Below are 16,886 nucleotides of genomic sequence, written 5' to 3'. Positions count from 1 at the left end.
TTTGGATGTCTAAGATTGAGCTTCATGACCTATGGAATATGTCTCTTGGCCTGGGTTGGACAGCTGGACTTTCTGGTTTTGAAGCTCCTCAGAGAGACTATTAATTTCTTTTGTTTTAGTGATAGTGATCATTATGCTGGTCTGCTGTACAGTCTTAAATGCTTATGTGCAGCCCCTCTCTCATCAGATGATCACCATGATGATCATCTACAAAAATAGAAAGATCAAGAAGATCTTACAATACAGTTGACTATGAAGATAACAGAACTGTTCCTGAGCAATGAAGATCTGGAATTCTTGCTTTTCACAAGTTGACCAACCTCTTGAAAGTGAGAGAATGAACACAAAGAGGGACTGAGAGACCGAAATACATGAACAGACAACAGCCAGACTATATTTAAGATAAACTTCTGATCCACAATCAGCATCAATAAATCCAGGAAACCTACTCTACGTCATAAACCAGTCCAGGAAGCCAAACAATGATATTCCATCCAGGGCAAAGGTAGTGTCATTAACAGCAGCTGCTAGAGTTAGCAAAACAGGTGGTCTATTGGCCTCAAACAGCTGTGACTAGATTACTAAGTTAAAGCTTCCTAATTTTTGTCTCTGCTTCCCCATATTAGGACTTACTGGAAAAAACCAAATATGCATCTCTAACTGTAGGTTGTCCTGCTTCTAGTTAGCCCACTTCCAGCTCCATGCCAGCAGCTCCAATTTCAGAGCACATCTGAAAACTTCTTTTTCCACCAATAAAAGTTTCCCACTTCCCTGCTTTTGAGTCTTTGACAAATAAAAGGGATAGTGGCTGATTTCTGACTCAGTTCAGTAGCTCAGTCGTGTCCGACTCTTTGCGACCCCATGAATCACAGCACGCCAGGCCTCCCTGTCCATCACCAACTCCCGGAGTTCACTCAAACTCATGTCCATCTAGTTGGTGATGCCATCCAGCCATCTCATCCTCTGTTGTCCCCTTCTCCTCCTGCCCCCAATCCCTCCCAGCATCAGAGTTTTTTCCAATGAGTCAACTCTTCGCATGAGGTGGCCAAAGTACTGGAGTTTCAGCTTTAGCATCATTCCTTCCAAAGAACACCCAGGACCGATCTCCTTTAGAATGGACTGGTTGGATCTCCTTGCAGTCCAAGGGACTCTCAAGATTTCTGACTACAATAAACTAAATAAATTCACTCTTCTTGTTCCCATCTGAGTGGTTTTGTTCATTTCCACATGATCTTTAAAACTGCAAAGAAAGGGGTATGTAGAGGGTGAGGGTTTTATTTTACAAGGAAGGTTTGTAAAATCTCAAGGACAGCCCCCCAAACACACACACACACACACACACACACACACTCATTAATATTCCAGAGTTCCTTGTCACATGTAGAAAGTAAGGAAGCAGAGAATAATTAGAAGGAGAAAAGATGGAAAAGTGGAGGCAGGCAAAGAGGTGACCAGTGATTGGAAGGAGAGGGCAGTGAGGAGAAAAGAAGGAAGGAAGAAAGACCCAAAGATATATCTGAAGTCAGTGCTGTCCCTGACCTCACCCACCCTGGTTCCCTCTACAATCCAGATGCCCAATTTCCCCCAGAGGGAAATTGGCTAACCTCACCAAGATGATATCTTTTAATTCATTTTCTTCCATCCAGTAATTCCACATGCGATTCTAAGCCTGAGATGAAAGACAAGTTTTTTGTTGGTTGGTTTGGCTTGTTTGCTTTTAACTGCGCTGGATCTGCATTACTGTGTGCAGACTTTCTCTCATTGTGGCCCATGGGCTTCTTTTGTTGCAGCACAAGGACTTCTCGTTGCGGTATACAAGCTTCTCTAGTTGTGGAACACTGCCTCTAGAGCATGTGGGCTCAGGAGATGAAAAACTAGCTTTTAGCAATTATGTGGAGAATGTAAAGCACGGGGTGGAGGCTAAGCTAAGATAATGAGCAACACTTCTCCCAGCTCTAGCTCTTCCTGTCTTCTACAGAGCTCCATCCTGCTGCAGGATCCTTTTCCCGGAATCTCTGTATTTAGGCTGTGCATGCTGTTCAATCGCTCAGTCAACTCTGACTCCTTGAGACTCCACAGACTGTCTAAAGCTGACCTACGAGTGGTGACAGGTCATAAGCAGAACTAGGCAAGAGGCTGCAGGGAGGGAGGCAGAGTCAGAGATCTCCAGCTGAAGCTTCCTTCGTCTGGGACACTTCCTTTCCCATCCCTCCCTTTGGCTTCAGACACTGAACGTGTTTGAACATAAATGTTTAAGAACTGATTCTCAAACAATCAGGTGAGAAGAGGTTTGCTAGGTCTGAGGATATTTAGGGGCTCAGGAGGGGCATGGATGCATCTTTGTCAAAGCTATGCTGTGTCTCCAGGTCTCAGCCTCCCTCCCTGAGCTTCCTCCCCTGCTCATTTCTTCTACATCTCTGTGCAGAAGCTCCCTGCTTCACCTATTCTTTTATCTTCCTCCATAAGAATCCAAAACCATTTAGAAACCATACTGAGCATATACTTTAAGCCTTATTTCCAAACATAGAATACAATTTTTATATTCTTATTAAAGAACCTCATTTGATGAGGGTGGATATAAGTGGACTTTTTTGGAACAGAGAAATGAAGTTCCTGACTTCCTGAAATCTCCCAAGACTGTTGAAAAGCCTGAGAGTGAAGGGGATGGTGTTGGGAAGGATCTCAAGCTGTAGGCGAATGAGAAACAAGAGGATGGTGTCAAAGACCCAGAAGACAGGAACGCGACTGACATACTCAAGCCCTTGGGATTCCAAGCTCGGGGATCCTGTCACCAAGCATGACTGAGCTATCCATTTCCCTGGTCTGCATTCTCCTGAGGGGTGATGGGAGGACCAACTTGAGTGTTCAAGGAAGGCTCCCAAGACCACATCAGTAACTAGCTGATCCTAGGCCTGGATGGGAAAGTGAAAGGAAGTGCACATTTGTCCCCTTCACAGAATGCTTGGAAATTAACCCCTGAAATCCCCTTAAATTCAGAGGCAGCCCAGGAAGGTTAGAACTACTTTACCACACCACTGGGCTCCAGGTCCCAAGGAACCTCCTTAGAGAGGCTGTGGCCAGGCCCACCCACACCCCCACACTCTCCTTTCGGGTAGGGCACTTGCCCCTCTCCCAGCTTATACAGTTTTCCTGGCTCTGCTTCAGGAGTGGGGCTCTGGATTCTGGGTCCTCTGAAGCCAACTCCATGGAGACAGAGGTCACCGTGGATGGAGATAATTTGGGAGTTCCCTAGGAGTCAAACAGCCCAAGTGGCCCATCTAGCCTGTCACAAAACTTTGCATTTATTGACATTTACTGAGCAGCTCCTTCCCCAGGGAAACATTGTTCAATCTTCTCCTAATTTCCACCTCCTGCTGACACCCCAACACTTCACCTCTCAAGACAAATCAACTGCAAAAAGGTAAAAAGCTTTAGAGGCTCTGCAGCTCCCTGTTGATTATCCCCATTTTACCAGGCTTCCCATGTCTCTTTCTGTCCATCCCACCCTCATACAGCCAGCAGCCCAAACTGGGAAAGAAAAGGGTTCTCAGAATTCCCTGGTGGACCAATGGTTAGGACTCTGTCCTTTAACTACCAAGAGTCAAGGTTCCATTCTTGCTCAGGGAACTAAGATCCCATAAGACACGAGTTGCAGTCAAAAGATAAAAGTGAGGAGGGGTTCCAACACCTGAGCACAGGCTGCCCTTTCCCAGAGGGTGGCTCTGACTCCCATGTGACCTACAGGTGCGGTCAACAGTCTGGACACCAGTGCACACAGAGCTGGGCTCCCATCTTTCAACTCCACATCCTAGCCTCCACCTTATCACTATTTCCTCAGCCCAAGGACACACACATTCTCCACATGTCCTTTCTCACTCCAGCTCCCAGCCCTGTTTCTTCTTAAAGCAAGGTCAAACATTGCCTAGGATGCCTGAGCAAAGCCTGTGCCGTGGGTGGGGAACTGGAATGGACTCCAAAACAGCTACAGTCTCTCATTGTGAAATAATACCCTTTTTCTAACCTTGGATTTCCCCCTTCCAGCTCTTCCTGTTGTGCCCTGTGGTGGGAGATATTATTTAGGTGGAGGCTATTATCAAGAGACAAGTCACGTGGATATGGAAGACATGCCGGAATCTAAGGTGAAGAGATTCAGCCTTATCAAGCAGGGGATAAGCCTCACATTTACTTAAGTGGGGTCTTTCATGGGGTCACTCAGTTCAGCCTCTTGACCTACTGGCTGACTTGCTTTGAGCCTTGAATTAAACAGTCCTGATGCCTTCTCCCATTGCAATCCGATCCAGCCAGTGTTGTCACCCCCAATACCTCCTCAACATGGGCGTTTCACTTCTCAGGGCTAATCCTTAATCCCTCTTAATCCTTGAGTTGGTTCTGCCGCAAACTCAACTGTTTTATGTTTTACCTCATTCTATCTCTCTTAAATAAGCAGAGTGACAATACACAGCCTTGATGTACTCTTTTCCCAATTTGGAGTCAGTCTGTTGTTCCATGTCCAGTTCTAACTGTTCCTTCCTGACTTGCATACAGATTTCTCAGGAGGCAGGTCAGGTGGTCTGGTATTCCCATCTCTTTAAGAATTTTCCACAATTTGCTGTAATCCACACCGTGAAAGGCTTTGGCATAGTCAATAAAGAGGAAGTAAATGTTTTTCTGGAACTCTCTTGCTTTTTCAATGATCCAATGAACAGATGCTGGCAACTTGATCTTTGGTTCCTCTGCCTTTTCTAAATCCAGCTTGAATATCTGGAAGTTCACGGTTCATGTACTGTTGAAGCCTGGCTTGGAGAATTTTGAGCATTATTTTGCTAGCGTGTGAGATGAGTGCAATTTTGCAGTAGTTTGAGCATTTTTGGCTTTGCCTTTCTTTGGGATTGGAATGAAAACTGACCTTTTCCAGTCCTGTGGCCACTGCTGAGTTTTCCAAATTTGCTGACATATTGAGTGCAGCACTTTCACAGCATCATCTTTCAGGATTTGAAATAGCTCAATTGGAATTCCATCATCTCCACTAGCTTTGTTCGTAGTGATGCTTCCTAAGGCCCACTTGACTTCACATTCCAGGATGTCTGGCTCTAGGTGAGGAATCACACCATTGTGATTATCTGGGTTGTGAAGATCTTTTTTGCATAGTTCTTCTGTGTATTCCTCCCACCTCTTCTTAATATCTTCTGCTTCTGTTAGGTCCATACCATTTCTGTCCTTTATTGTGCCCATCTTTGCATGAAATGTTCCCTTGGTATCTGTATTTTTCTTGAAGAGATCTCTAGTCTTTCCCATTTTGTTGTTTTTCTCTATTTCTTTGCATTGATCACTGAGGAAGGCTTTCTTATCTCTCCTTGCTATTCTTTGGAACTCTGCATTCAAATGGGTATAGCTTTCCTTTTCTCCTTTGCCTTTAGTTTCTCTTCTTTTCACAGTATTTGTAAGGCCTCCTCAGACAGCTGTTTTGCCTTTTCGCATTTCTTTTTCTTGGGGATGGTCTTGATCCCTGCCTCCTGTACACTGTCATGAACCTCTGTCCATAGTTCTTCAGGCACTCTGTCTATCAGATCTAGTCCCTACAATCTATTTCTCACTTCCTCTGTATAATCATAAGGGATCTGATTTAGGTCATACCTGAATGGTCTAGTGGTTTTCCCTACTTTCTTCAATTTCAGTCTGAATTTGACAATAAGGAGTTCATCATCTGAGCCACAGTCAGCTCCTGGTCTTGTTTTTGCTGACTGTATAGAGCTTCTCCATCTTTGGCTGCCAAGAATACAATTGTTGGGGGCCAGAGTGAGGTACTCCGCCCGTGACAAAGGTCATGAGGAAGGAGGCTCGATATACGCAAAGGCAGGATCGAGCCTCAGGCGTCCCCCTGGAAATCCTCGAGCGTCTACCCCCATAACCAGAGCCTGCCTACTTTACTACTTTGTGCTCTTACCTACACCTCTGACTTTACGGGGGGCTGTCCCCCACCACCTCTTTCGGAGAAGGAGTTAACCTAGAGCTCCAGTCAATAAAAACTCTTGGGTGTGACAAGAGTGTTTTAACCTACAAACTCCTCTGAAGGTTCTCTAGCCTGCCTGACAGGCTCATCGGGCCACATGTGATTGCTCACAGCCTCCCAACCGTGAGAGGCACGAGATGCTTTAAACCCTCTAAAAACAGGTTCTTTAGAGAGGTTAGAAAACTATAAGTATAAGTATAGTGGGCTAATTAGAAATTGTGTTGGTGAAGGGTTTTTCATTTGTTGAGCCAATGTTTGTTGCTAAGTCTCCATATCCCCTGCCCTTACACACACTAATGAATATATAGAAGGAATAAGTATTAACCTTTGATATTAATCACGTTAGACCTTAGGCTAAGTAAATTCTTTCCTTAACTAAAACCCACTACACCCTCACCCTGTAGGAATGTAACTTTATTTGGGTGGCGTCTGTTTTGAGAATAATCAGCCCTGGAGAAATAAGTGTCCTGATTGACTGACCGCTGTCACAAGGAGAGGGTCGTAAATTGTCAGCAGGCCCCCCTGGCCAGAAGATGATGTAACACCCCTAAGACCTCTGTATACATTTGTATGAAGCACCTGACTTTGATAAAAGTCAGGACTGCTGACCCCGCGTGACTTTTGCATAACATCTCAGTGTATAAAAGTAGACCATGGAAAATAAAGAATTGGGATCAGTTTCTCGAAATACTGGTCTCCCCATGTCGCTCTCTCTCCCACTCTGGCTGAATCTCCATCTGGAGTGCGGAACCCACCATGCTTACTAATTGTGCCTGGGCTTCTAAGATCCGACCGGGGAGGCCTCAGTGTCTCCTCTCCTTCGGGAGAACGGAAGGATGCCTGTGGCCTACGTAAGTGGTGCAAACTTCTTGTCTTGAAGTTTTATTGGTCTCCCGCGTAAACCAAGCCACTCAGCCTCTTTTCTCCACTGAATTTTCCTACTGAGCTATCCTCATCCTATTACTCTTTATATCTTTAATTAATATCTAATTGAAGCTATTGTATCCTGATCCTCGCCTATGCCGTCTCTCCTTCGAATACCCTGGATCAGCCGGGGCAGGACCCTGGCATACAATCAATCTGATTTCAGTGTCGACCATCTGGTGATGTCCATGTGTGGAGTCTTCTCTTCTGTTGTTGGAAGAAGGTGCTTGCTCTGATCAGTGTGTTCTCTTGGCAAAACTCTATTAGCCTTTGCCCTGCTTCATTCTGTACTCCAAGGCCAAATTTGCCTGTTACTCCAAGTATTTCTTGACTTCCTACCCTTGCATCCCAGTCCCCTATAATGAAAAAGACATCTTTTTGGGTGTTAGTTCTAGAAGGTCTTGTAGGTCTTCATATAACCATTCAACTTCAGCTTCTTCAGCATTACTGGTCAGGGCATAGACATGGATTACTCTGATATTGAATGGTTTGGCTTGAAAAAGAACAGAGATCATTCTGTCATTTTGGAGATCGCATCCAAGTACTGCATTTAACTTATATGCTTATTTAAATTATATGCAGAGTACATCATGAGAAACACTGGCTGGATAAGCACGAGCTGAAATCGAGATTGCCAGGAGAAATATCAATAACCTCAGATATGCAGATGACACCACCCTATGGCAGAAAGTGAAGAACTAAAGAGCCTTTTGATGAAAGTGGAAGAGGAGAATGAAAAAGTTGGCTCCAAACTCAACATTCAGAGAACTAAGATCATGGCATCCTGTCCCATCACTTCATGGCAAATAGATGGGTAAGCAATGGAAACAGTGACAGACTTTATTTTGGGGGGCTCCAAAATCACTGTAAATGGTGACTACAGCCATGAAATTAAAAGACGCTTACTCCTTGGAAGAACAGTTATGAGCAACCTAGACAGCATATTAAAAAGCAGAGACATTACTTTGCCAACAAAGGTCAGTCTAGTCAAAGCTATGGTTTTTCCAGTGGTCATGTATGGATGTGAGAGTTGGACTGTGAAGAAAGCCGAGCACTGAAGAATTGATGCTTTTGAACTGTGGTGTTGGAGAAGACTCTTGAGAGTCCCTTAGACTGCAAGGAGATCCAACCAGTCTATCCTAAAGGAGATCAGTCCTGAATATTCATTGGAAGGACTGATGCTGAAGCTGAAACTCCAATACTTTGGCCACCTGATGCAAAGAACGGACTCATTTGAAAAAACTCTGATGCTGGGAAAGATTAAAGGCAGAAGGAGAAAGGGATGACAGAGGATGAGATGGTTGGATGGCATCACCGACTCAATGGACATGAGTTTGAGTAAACTCTGGGAGTTGGTGATGGACAGGGAGGCCTGGCATGCTGCAGTCCACGGGGTTGCAAAGAGTCGGAGACAACTGAGCAACTGAACTGAACTGATATACTTCCTGATCCAGGCCCGCAAATAGAAGCACCACAGGTCAGGCCAGCTCTTAAGAAGTTCGTAGTAAGAAGAGGCCCTCAGAGATCTGAGTCCCAGCAGAGGGGAGGTGTGTGCGATTGAGCAGGCACCACAGCACAAGGACTTGTTGAGGAGGTGAGGCCTGCAGTGGGTGGGGAGAGAAGACAGGGAAGGGATGGGTTCTACTCAGATAAGTATACCCTCAGGTGAGTGACAAGGTGGACAAAGGGACTCAATGTGGAGGGATGAAGACACACACGGGAGAGAGGAGAGAGATGCTGGGGGCTGGGGGCACAAAATGGGGCTCTGGAGGAGATGGGGATGGAGTCATGGAGTGGATAAGACAGAGAAACAAATAGGGACACAGGGACTCAGGGACACAGAGAGAAGGACACAGAGAGAGAAGAGATGGAGCAAGGAGTGGGAGGCATAAGGGACAGAATGAATGAAGGAGAGGAACAGAGCGCTAGGTGTATGGGGTGGAGTCATAGCAGCTGTGGGCACACGGAGAAGACAGAAAGAGAAAGACACAGGCAGAAGGAGGAAGGAGATGGAGGGGGAGGGAGACGGTGATCAGCTGGAAGGAGCAGGTTCAGGAGGGCTAATTTTCACCTCCTGCTCTCTATCCCCAGAGACCCCAGTCCTCCCTTCTAACTGTGCCCCCTAAGAGAGATGGTGCCAGCCAGAGCAGGATTTTGCCCTCTGCTGCTGCTCCTGCTGCTGGGGCTGTGGGTGGCCGAGGACGCAGTCAGTGCCAGGCCTGGGAACATGACCCCAGCTCAGTGGTTTGAAACTCAGCACGTGCAGCCCAGTCCTCAAGGCTGCAGTGCCGCGATGCACAAAATCAACAAGTTCTCCAAACGCTGCAAAGACCTCAAAACCTTCCTGCATGAGTCCTTCTCCAGTGTGACCACCAGTTGTCAGATGCCCAACATAGCCTGCAAGAATGGCCGTAATAACTTCCACCAGAGCCAGATGCCTGTATCCCTGATTGAGTGTAAGCTCACCTCAGAGAAATACCCAGACTGCAGGTACAATGAGGAGGAAAGGAATGCTTCTTATATTGTGGCCTGTGAGCCTCCTGAGAAAAAGTACTCTAAGAAATTCAAGCTGGTTCCTGTCCATCTGGACAAGGTCCTTAATATTTTTATCTTTCCTTGGCCTTGGGTCCTGCCGTAACTCCCTCTCCAGGCCTCTGGACCACTCCTCCTCTGCTCAGCTTGTTCTCTTGTGATATCTCTTGGGGCCCTTGCTAGCTCAGGTTTTTCTGAGAGGATGGGGGTCTGGGGAGTTCAGGTGATACCTTAATAGTCTAAGCTCCAGAAAGATGGTGATCTCTCAAATTTTTGTTTCTGTTTTACTGGAATCTCATCCTCAAAAAACTTCAGTTCTGTTCAGTCGCTCAAGATCAGAAGGGACAGCGGTGAGGAGATACCCCTCGTCCAAGGTAAGGAGCAGCGGCTGCGCTTTGCTGGAGCAGCCGTGAAGAGATACCCCACGCCCAAGGTAAGAGAAACCCAAGTAAGACGGTAGGTGTTGCAAGAGGGCATCAGAGGGCAGACACACTGAAACCATACTCACAGAAAACTAGTCAGTCTAATCACACTAGGACCACAGCCTTGTCTAACTCAATGAAACTAAGCCATGCCCGTGGGGCCACCCAAAATGGGTGGGTCATGGTGGAGAGGTCTGATAGAATGTGGTCCACTGGAGAAGGGAATGGCAAACCACTTCAGTATTCTTGCCTTGGGAACCCCATGAACAGTATGAAAAGGCAAAATGATATGATACTTAAAGAGGAACTCCCCAGGTCAGTAGGTGCCCAATATGCTACTGGAGATCAGTGGAGAAATAACTCCAGAAAGCATGAAGCGATGGAGCCAAAGCAAAAAGAATACCCAGCTGTGGATGTGACTGGTGATAGAAGCAAGATCCGATGCTGTAAAGAGCAATATTGCATAGGAACCTGGAATGTCAGGTCCATGAATCAAGGCAAATTGGAAGTGGTCGGACAAGAGATGGCAAGAGTGAACGTCAACATTCTAGGAATCAGCGAACTCAAATGGACTGGAATGGATGAATTTAACTCAGATGACCATTATATCTACTACTGCGGCAGGAATCCCTCAGAAGAAATGGAGTGGCCATCATGGTCAACAAAAGAGTTTGAAATGCAGTACTTGGATGCAATCTCAAAAATGATAGAATGACCTCTGTTCGTTTCCAAGGCAAACCATTCAATATCACAGTAATCCAAGTCTATGCCCCAACCAGTAACGCTGAAGAAGCTGAAGTTGAACGGTTCTATGAAGACCTACAAGACCTTTTAGAACTAACACCCAAAAAAGATGTCCTTTTCACTATAGGGGACTGGAATGCAAAAGTAGGAAGTCAAGAAACATCTGGAGTAACGGACAAATTTGGCCTTGGAATACGGAATGAAGCAGGGCAAAGGCTAATAGAGTTTTGCCAAGAAAATGCACTGGTCATAGCAAACACCCTCTTCCAACAACACAAGAGAAGACTCTACACATGGACATCACCAGATGGTCAACACCAAAATCAGACTGATTATATTCTTTGCAGCCAAAGATGGAGAAGCTCTATACAGTTAGCAAAAACAAGACCAGGAGCTGACTGTGGCTCAGATGATGAACTCCTTATTGCCAAATTCAGACTGAAATTGAAGAAAGTAGGGAAAACCACTAGACCATTCAGGTATGACCTAAATCAAATCCCTTATGATTATACAGTGGAAGTGAGAAATAGATTTAAGGGCCTAGATCTCATAGATAGAGTGCCTGATGAATTATGGACTGAGGTTCATGAAATTGTACAGGAGACAGGGATCAAGACCATCCCTATGGAAGAGAAATGCAAAAAAGCAAAATGGTTGTCTGGGGAGGCCTTACAAATAGCTGTGAAAAGAAGAGAAGGGAAAAGCAAAGGAGAAAAGGAAAGAGATAAGCATCTGAATGTGGAGTTCCAAAGAATAGCGAGATAAGAAAGCCTTCCTCAGTGATCAATGCAAAGAAATAGAGGGAAACAACAGAATGGGAAAGACTAGAGATCTCTTCAAGAAAATTAGAGATACCAAGGGAACGTTTCATGCAAAGATGGGCTCGATAAAGGACAGAAATGGTATGAACCTAACAGAAGCAGAAGATATTAAGAAGAGATGGCAAGAATACACAGAAGAACTGTACAAAAAAGATCTTCACGACCCAGATAATCACGATGGTGTGATCACTGACCTAGAGCCAGATATCCTGGAATGTGAAGTCAAGTGGGCCTTAGAAAGCATCACTACGAACAAAGCTAGTGGAGGTGATGGAATTCCAGTTGAGCTATTTCAAATCCTGAAAGATGATGCTGTCAAAGTGCTGCACTCAATATGCCAGCAAATTTGGAAAACTCAGCAGTGGCCACAGGACTGGAAAAGGTCAGTTTTTATTCCAATGCCAAAGAAAGGCAATGCCAAAGAATGCTCAAACTACCACACAATTACACTCATCTCACATGCTAGTAAAGTAATGCTCAAAATTCTCCAAGCCAGGCTTCAGCAATACGTGAACCATGAACTTCCTGATGTTCAAGCTGGTTTTAGAAAAGGCAGAGGAACCAGAGACCAAATTGCCAACATCTGCTGGATCATGGAAAAAGCAAGAGAGTTCCAGCAAAACATCTATTTCTGCCTTATTGACTATGCCAAAGCCTTTGACTGTGTGGATCACAGTAAACTGTGGAAAATTCTTCAAGAGATGGGAATACCAGACCACCTGATCTGCCTCTTGAAAAATTTGTATGCAGGTCAGGAAGCAACAGTTAGAACTGGACATGGAACAACAGATTGATTCCAAATAGGAAAAGGAGTACGTCAAGGCTGTATATTGTCACCCTGCTTATTTAACTTATATGCAGAGTACATCATGAGAAATTCTGGGCTGGAAGAAGCAGAAGCTGGAATCAAGATTGCCGGGAGAAATATCAATAACCTCAGATATGCAGATGACACCACCTTTATGGCAGAAAGTGAAGAGGAACTCAAAGCCTCTTGATGAAAGTGAAAGTGGAGAGTGAAAAAGTTGGCTTAAAACTCAACATTCAGAAAACGAAGATCATGGCATCTGGTCCCACCACTTCATGGGAAATAGATGGGGAAACAGTGGAAACAGTGTCAGACTTTATTGTTTTTGGGCTCCAAAATCACTGCAGATGGTGACTGCAGCCATGAGATTAAAAGACGCTTATTCCTTGGAAGAAAAGTTATGACCAACCTAGATAGCATATTGAAAAGCAGAGACATTACTTTGCCAACAAAGGTCCATCTAGTCAAGGCTATTGTTTTTCCAATGGTCATGTATAGATGTGAGAGTTGGACTGTGAAGAAAGCTGAGTGCCGAAGAATTGATGCTCTTGAACTGTGGTGTTGGAGAAGACTCTTGAGAGTCCCCTGGACTGCAAGAAGATCCAACCAGTCCATTCTGAAGGAGATCAGCCCTGGGATTTCTTTGGAAGGAATGATGCTAAAGCTGAAACTCCAGTACTTTGCCCACCTCATGCGAAGAGTTGACTCATTGGAAAAGACTCTGATGCTGGGAGGGATTGAGGGCAGGAGGAGAAGGGGATGACAGAGGATGAGATGGCTGGATGGCATCACTGACTCGATGGATGTGAGTCTGAGTGAACTCCGGGAGTTGGTGATGGACAGGGAGACCTGGCATGCTGCAATTCATGGGGTTGCAAAGAGTCGGACATTACTGAGTGACTGAACTGAACTGAACTGAACTATCCTCAGAAAACTTAGGGGTGTAGATTCCTGGTTTGTTCCTCATACTTCTCTCCCTTAACCCATTTTTTCATGGCAGCATGACAAGGCAGGGGGTGGGGGGAAGAATTGGAAAATGAGTCTGTGGGATTTATGCAAAGAGCTATTCTTGTTCCTAAACTAGGTCTCTTCCCCAGCTCTAACACTGGCCTATGATAGGTCAGAGTGGAGAACTGGGCAAGAGGATGCAGGCAGGGAGTAGGTGTCAGGGATCTCCAGCTTAAGATCTCATCCTCTGGGAACTTTTCCTTTCCCTTCCCTCCATTCGGACTCAGACACTGAAAGTGTTTGGACATGAATGCTTAAGAGTTGATTCTCAAACATTTAAGCAAAAGGAGAATATTTAGGGGCATAGGAGGGACAGGAATACAATTTCCTCATAAAAGTTCCTTCCTCCAGATCTCAGCCTCCCTCTCTGAGCTACCTCCCCTGCTTATCTCTTCCACATCTCTATGCAGAAGCTCCTGGCTTTTCTCTTCTTTTACCTTCCTCCTTAAGAATCCAAAACCATCTAAAACCCAGTAAAACTGAATTAAGCCTTATTTCCAAACACAGAATAAGACTTTGATCTTTGTATTAAGCAACTTCATTTGACCAGAGTGGATATACATGGATTTTTTTTTTTTTTTTTTTTTTTTTCTGAATAGAGGTATAGAGTTCCTGACACTCTGATATCTCTCCAAGAAGACTGATGATAAGCCTGAGTGTAAAGGGGATGATGTTGCCGAGGAAATCCAGTTGTAGGCAAATGAGAAGCAAGTGGATGGTGTCTTGAGCCTCGAAAAGTTTGAATATGACTGACATACCCAAGCCCTTGGGATCCTGAGCTTGTCCTCCTGGAGAAGGGACTGTGTAGTGTCAGGGTTCCTACCACTCTTTGCAATATCCACACTCTTCCTGTCACCAAACATGACTGAACTATCCAGGGCCCCAGGCTTCATGCTTGTGAGGGTGGTGTGTTCAAGGCAGGCTCCTGAGACCACATCACATCATGAAGCCACATCAGCGACTGGCTGATCCCAGGCCCAAGTGAGAAAGTGAAGGGAAGTCCATGTTTGTCCCCTTCACAGAATGCTTGGAAATTAACCCCTGAAATCCCCTTAAGTTCAGAGGCAGCCCAGGAAGGTTAGAACTACTTTACCACACCACTGGGCCCCGGGCCCCAAGGAACCTCCTTAGAGAGGCTGTGGCCAGGCCCACCCACACCCCCACACTCTCCTTTCGGGTAGGGCACTTGCCCCTCTCCCAGCTTATACAGTTTTCCTGGCTCTGCTTCAGGAGTGGGGCTCTGGATTCTGGGTCCTCTGAAGCCAACTCCATGGAGACAGAGGTCACCGTGGATGGAGGTAATTTGGGAGTTCCCGAGGAGTCAAACAGCCCAAGTGGCCCATCGAGCCTGTCACAAAGCTTTGCATTTATCAACCTTTACTGAGCAGCCCCTTGCCCGGGGGCTGTACAGTCTTCTCCTAATTTCCACCTCCTGCTGACACCCCAACACTTCACCTCTCAAGACAAATCAACTGCAGAAAGGTAAAAAGCTTTCAAGGCTGTGCAGGTCCCTGTTGATGATCCCCATTTTACAGGACTTCCCCTGTCTCTTCCTGTCCATCCCACCCTCATACAGCCAGCAGCCCAAACTGGGAAAGAAAGGGGTTCCAGAATTCCCTGGTGGACCAATGGTTAGGACTTTGTCCTTTCACTGCCAAGAGTCAAGGTTCCATTCTTGGTCAGGGAACTAAGATCCCACAAGACACGGGGTGCAGTCAAAAGATAAAAATGGGGAGGGGTTCCAACACCTGAGCACAGGCTGCCCTTTCCCAGAGGGTGGCTGACTCCCTTGTGACCCGCCAGGTGCAGTCCATAGTCTGGACTTGGGTGCACACAGGGCTGGGCCCCCGTCTCCTGCTTCCACCTCCTAGCCTTTTCACATTATCACTATTTCCTCAGCCCAAGGACACACACATTCTCCATATGTCCTTTCCCACTCCAATTCCCAGTCCTAGGTCTTCTTAATGTGAGGTCAGACATTGCCCAGGATATCTGAGAAAAGAAAGACTTGGGTGTCTGCTGTTCCTGATTGAAGAAGATCTGCTTATTTAATTATCTAATTAACCTGGGTTGTTCAGTGGTCTCTGGGCTTCAACTATTTTAGGAAAGCCGCTCCCCTTCCTGGCCCTGCTTCTCCCCTAGAACAAGCCCCAGTGACCCCACCCTTTATATCAGGGATAGCCACTTGTGCCAGTTCTTCTGGTGACTTATCACAGGGGCATTAATTGTTGACCAGCCACGCCTGTGTGAAAGAAAACAGCTGGTAAGAGAGGAGGGCAGGGCACCTGAGGGCTCTAGGAATGTCAGATCTGCAGTCTCCCCCAGAGCCACATACTTGTCTTCTAAGAGGGGCTAAGAAACTAAATCACAGACTTTTATTTAAGACACAAGTGCTGAGAATTCTCCCCAACAGAAGCAGCCTCTCAAGTCGTAATACAAACCAGACCTTGAGAAGAACTCTAGGAGAGGTGAGGATGGAGTTATCAGAAAGCAACAAGAGGAAAGGGGTGGAGTGAGGGGGAGTCGGTGAAGGTTCCAGAGCAGAGTTCCCTGGGGAACACTTCTAAGCATAAATAGGGTTCCCACCCCATCATTAGGAGTAGAGGAAGGGCAATTCAGAAAAAAGGCCAGAAAGAGATACTAGACACATTTGGCAAAGCACCGTGTGTTTGCTGCTGCTGCTGCTGCTACTAAGTCACTTCAGTCGTGTCTGACTCTCGGCAACCCCATAGACGGCAGCCCACCAGGCTCCCCCATCCCTGGGATTCTCCAGGCAAGAACACTGGAGTGGGTTGCCATTTCCTTCTTCAATGCATGAAAGTGAAATGTGAAAGTGAAGTCGCTCAGTCGTGTCTGACTCTTCGAGACCCCATGGACTGCAGCCTACCAGGCTCCTCTGTCCATGGGATTCTCCAGGCAAGAGTACTGGAGTGGGGTGCCATTGCCTTCTCCACACCATGTGTTTAGAAAAGGGCAAATTTCTCCATGTGGCCAGGAGGAGACAGGAGATGGCACAGAAATAAAATGCAGGCCAGGGTAGAAGTCTCTTGATGCCACAGAAAACACTTCAACTCATAAAAGATGTAGACAGTGACCTTGAACTCAAGGATGAACTGCACACAAGCTTTACACACCTGAGTAGACTGAGGGCCAGAGCGGTCCCAGGGTCAGACGGATGCATCTTGGCAGTGGAATATCAGCTCAGCTCCAGTCTCAGGTCCCGGACTCCCAGAGCACGGTTCTCACTACATTGCCGCCTGGTGTGCCGTGGGTGACGAACCCATTCTTGGAATGGACTCCAAAACAGCTATAATTTCTCATTGTGAAATAATCCCCTTCTAGCTTTCCAGCTTTTCCTGCTGTGCCCTGTGGTGGGAGATATTGTTTAGGTGGGGGGTGGCCACAGGACTGGAAAAGGTCAGTTTTCATTCCAATCCCAAAGAAACGCAATGCCAAAGAATGCTCAGACTACCACACAATTGCACTCATCTCACACGCTAGTAAAGTAATGCTCAAAATTCTCCAAGCCAGGCTTCAGCAATATGTGAACCGTGAACTTCCTGATGTTCAAGCTGGTTTTAGAAAAGGCAGAGGAACCAGAGTTCAAATTGCCAACG

At 46.1% G+C, this 16,886-nt stretch overlaps 1 protein-coding gene across 1 annotated transcript; it reads left to right on the top strand.

Annotated features, from left to right (window-relative positions):
* The first annotated feature begins 8,156 nt into the window (after positions 1–8,156).
* On the top strand, positions 8,157–9,818 carry LOC783267 (ribonuclease 7). The gene has a single exon (XM_015473107.3). It carries the CDS (start codon positions 9,066–9,068, stop codon positions 9,570–9,572), a length of 507 nt encoding a protein of 168 aa, XP_015328593.1. The 5' UTR covers positions 8,157–9,065; the 3' UTR covers positions 9,573–9,818.
* The last annotated feature ends 7,068 nt before the right edge of the window (positions 9,819–16,886 follow it).

The sequence above is a fragment of the Bos taurus genome, chromosome 10, assembly GCF_002263795.3.
Source record: "Bos taurus isolate L1 Dominette 01449 registration number 42190680 breed Hereford chromosome 10, ARS-UCD2.0, whole genome shotgun sequence".
Classification (NCBI taxonomy): Eukaryota; Metazoa; Chordata; class Mammalia; order Artiodactyla; family Bovidae; genus Bos; species Bos taurus.
This window is presented reverse-complemented; position numbering and strand designations above follow the sequence as displayed.

Bases quoted from the DNA above. Each gene is read 5' to 3' on its own strand.
- LOC783267 (XM_015473107.3), top strand. From the start codon at position 9,066: ATGGTGCCAGCCAGAGCAGGATTTTGCCCTCTGCTGCTGCTCCTGCTG.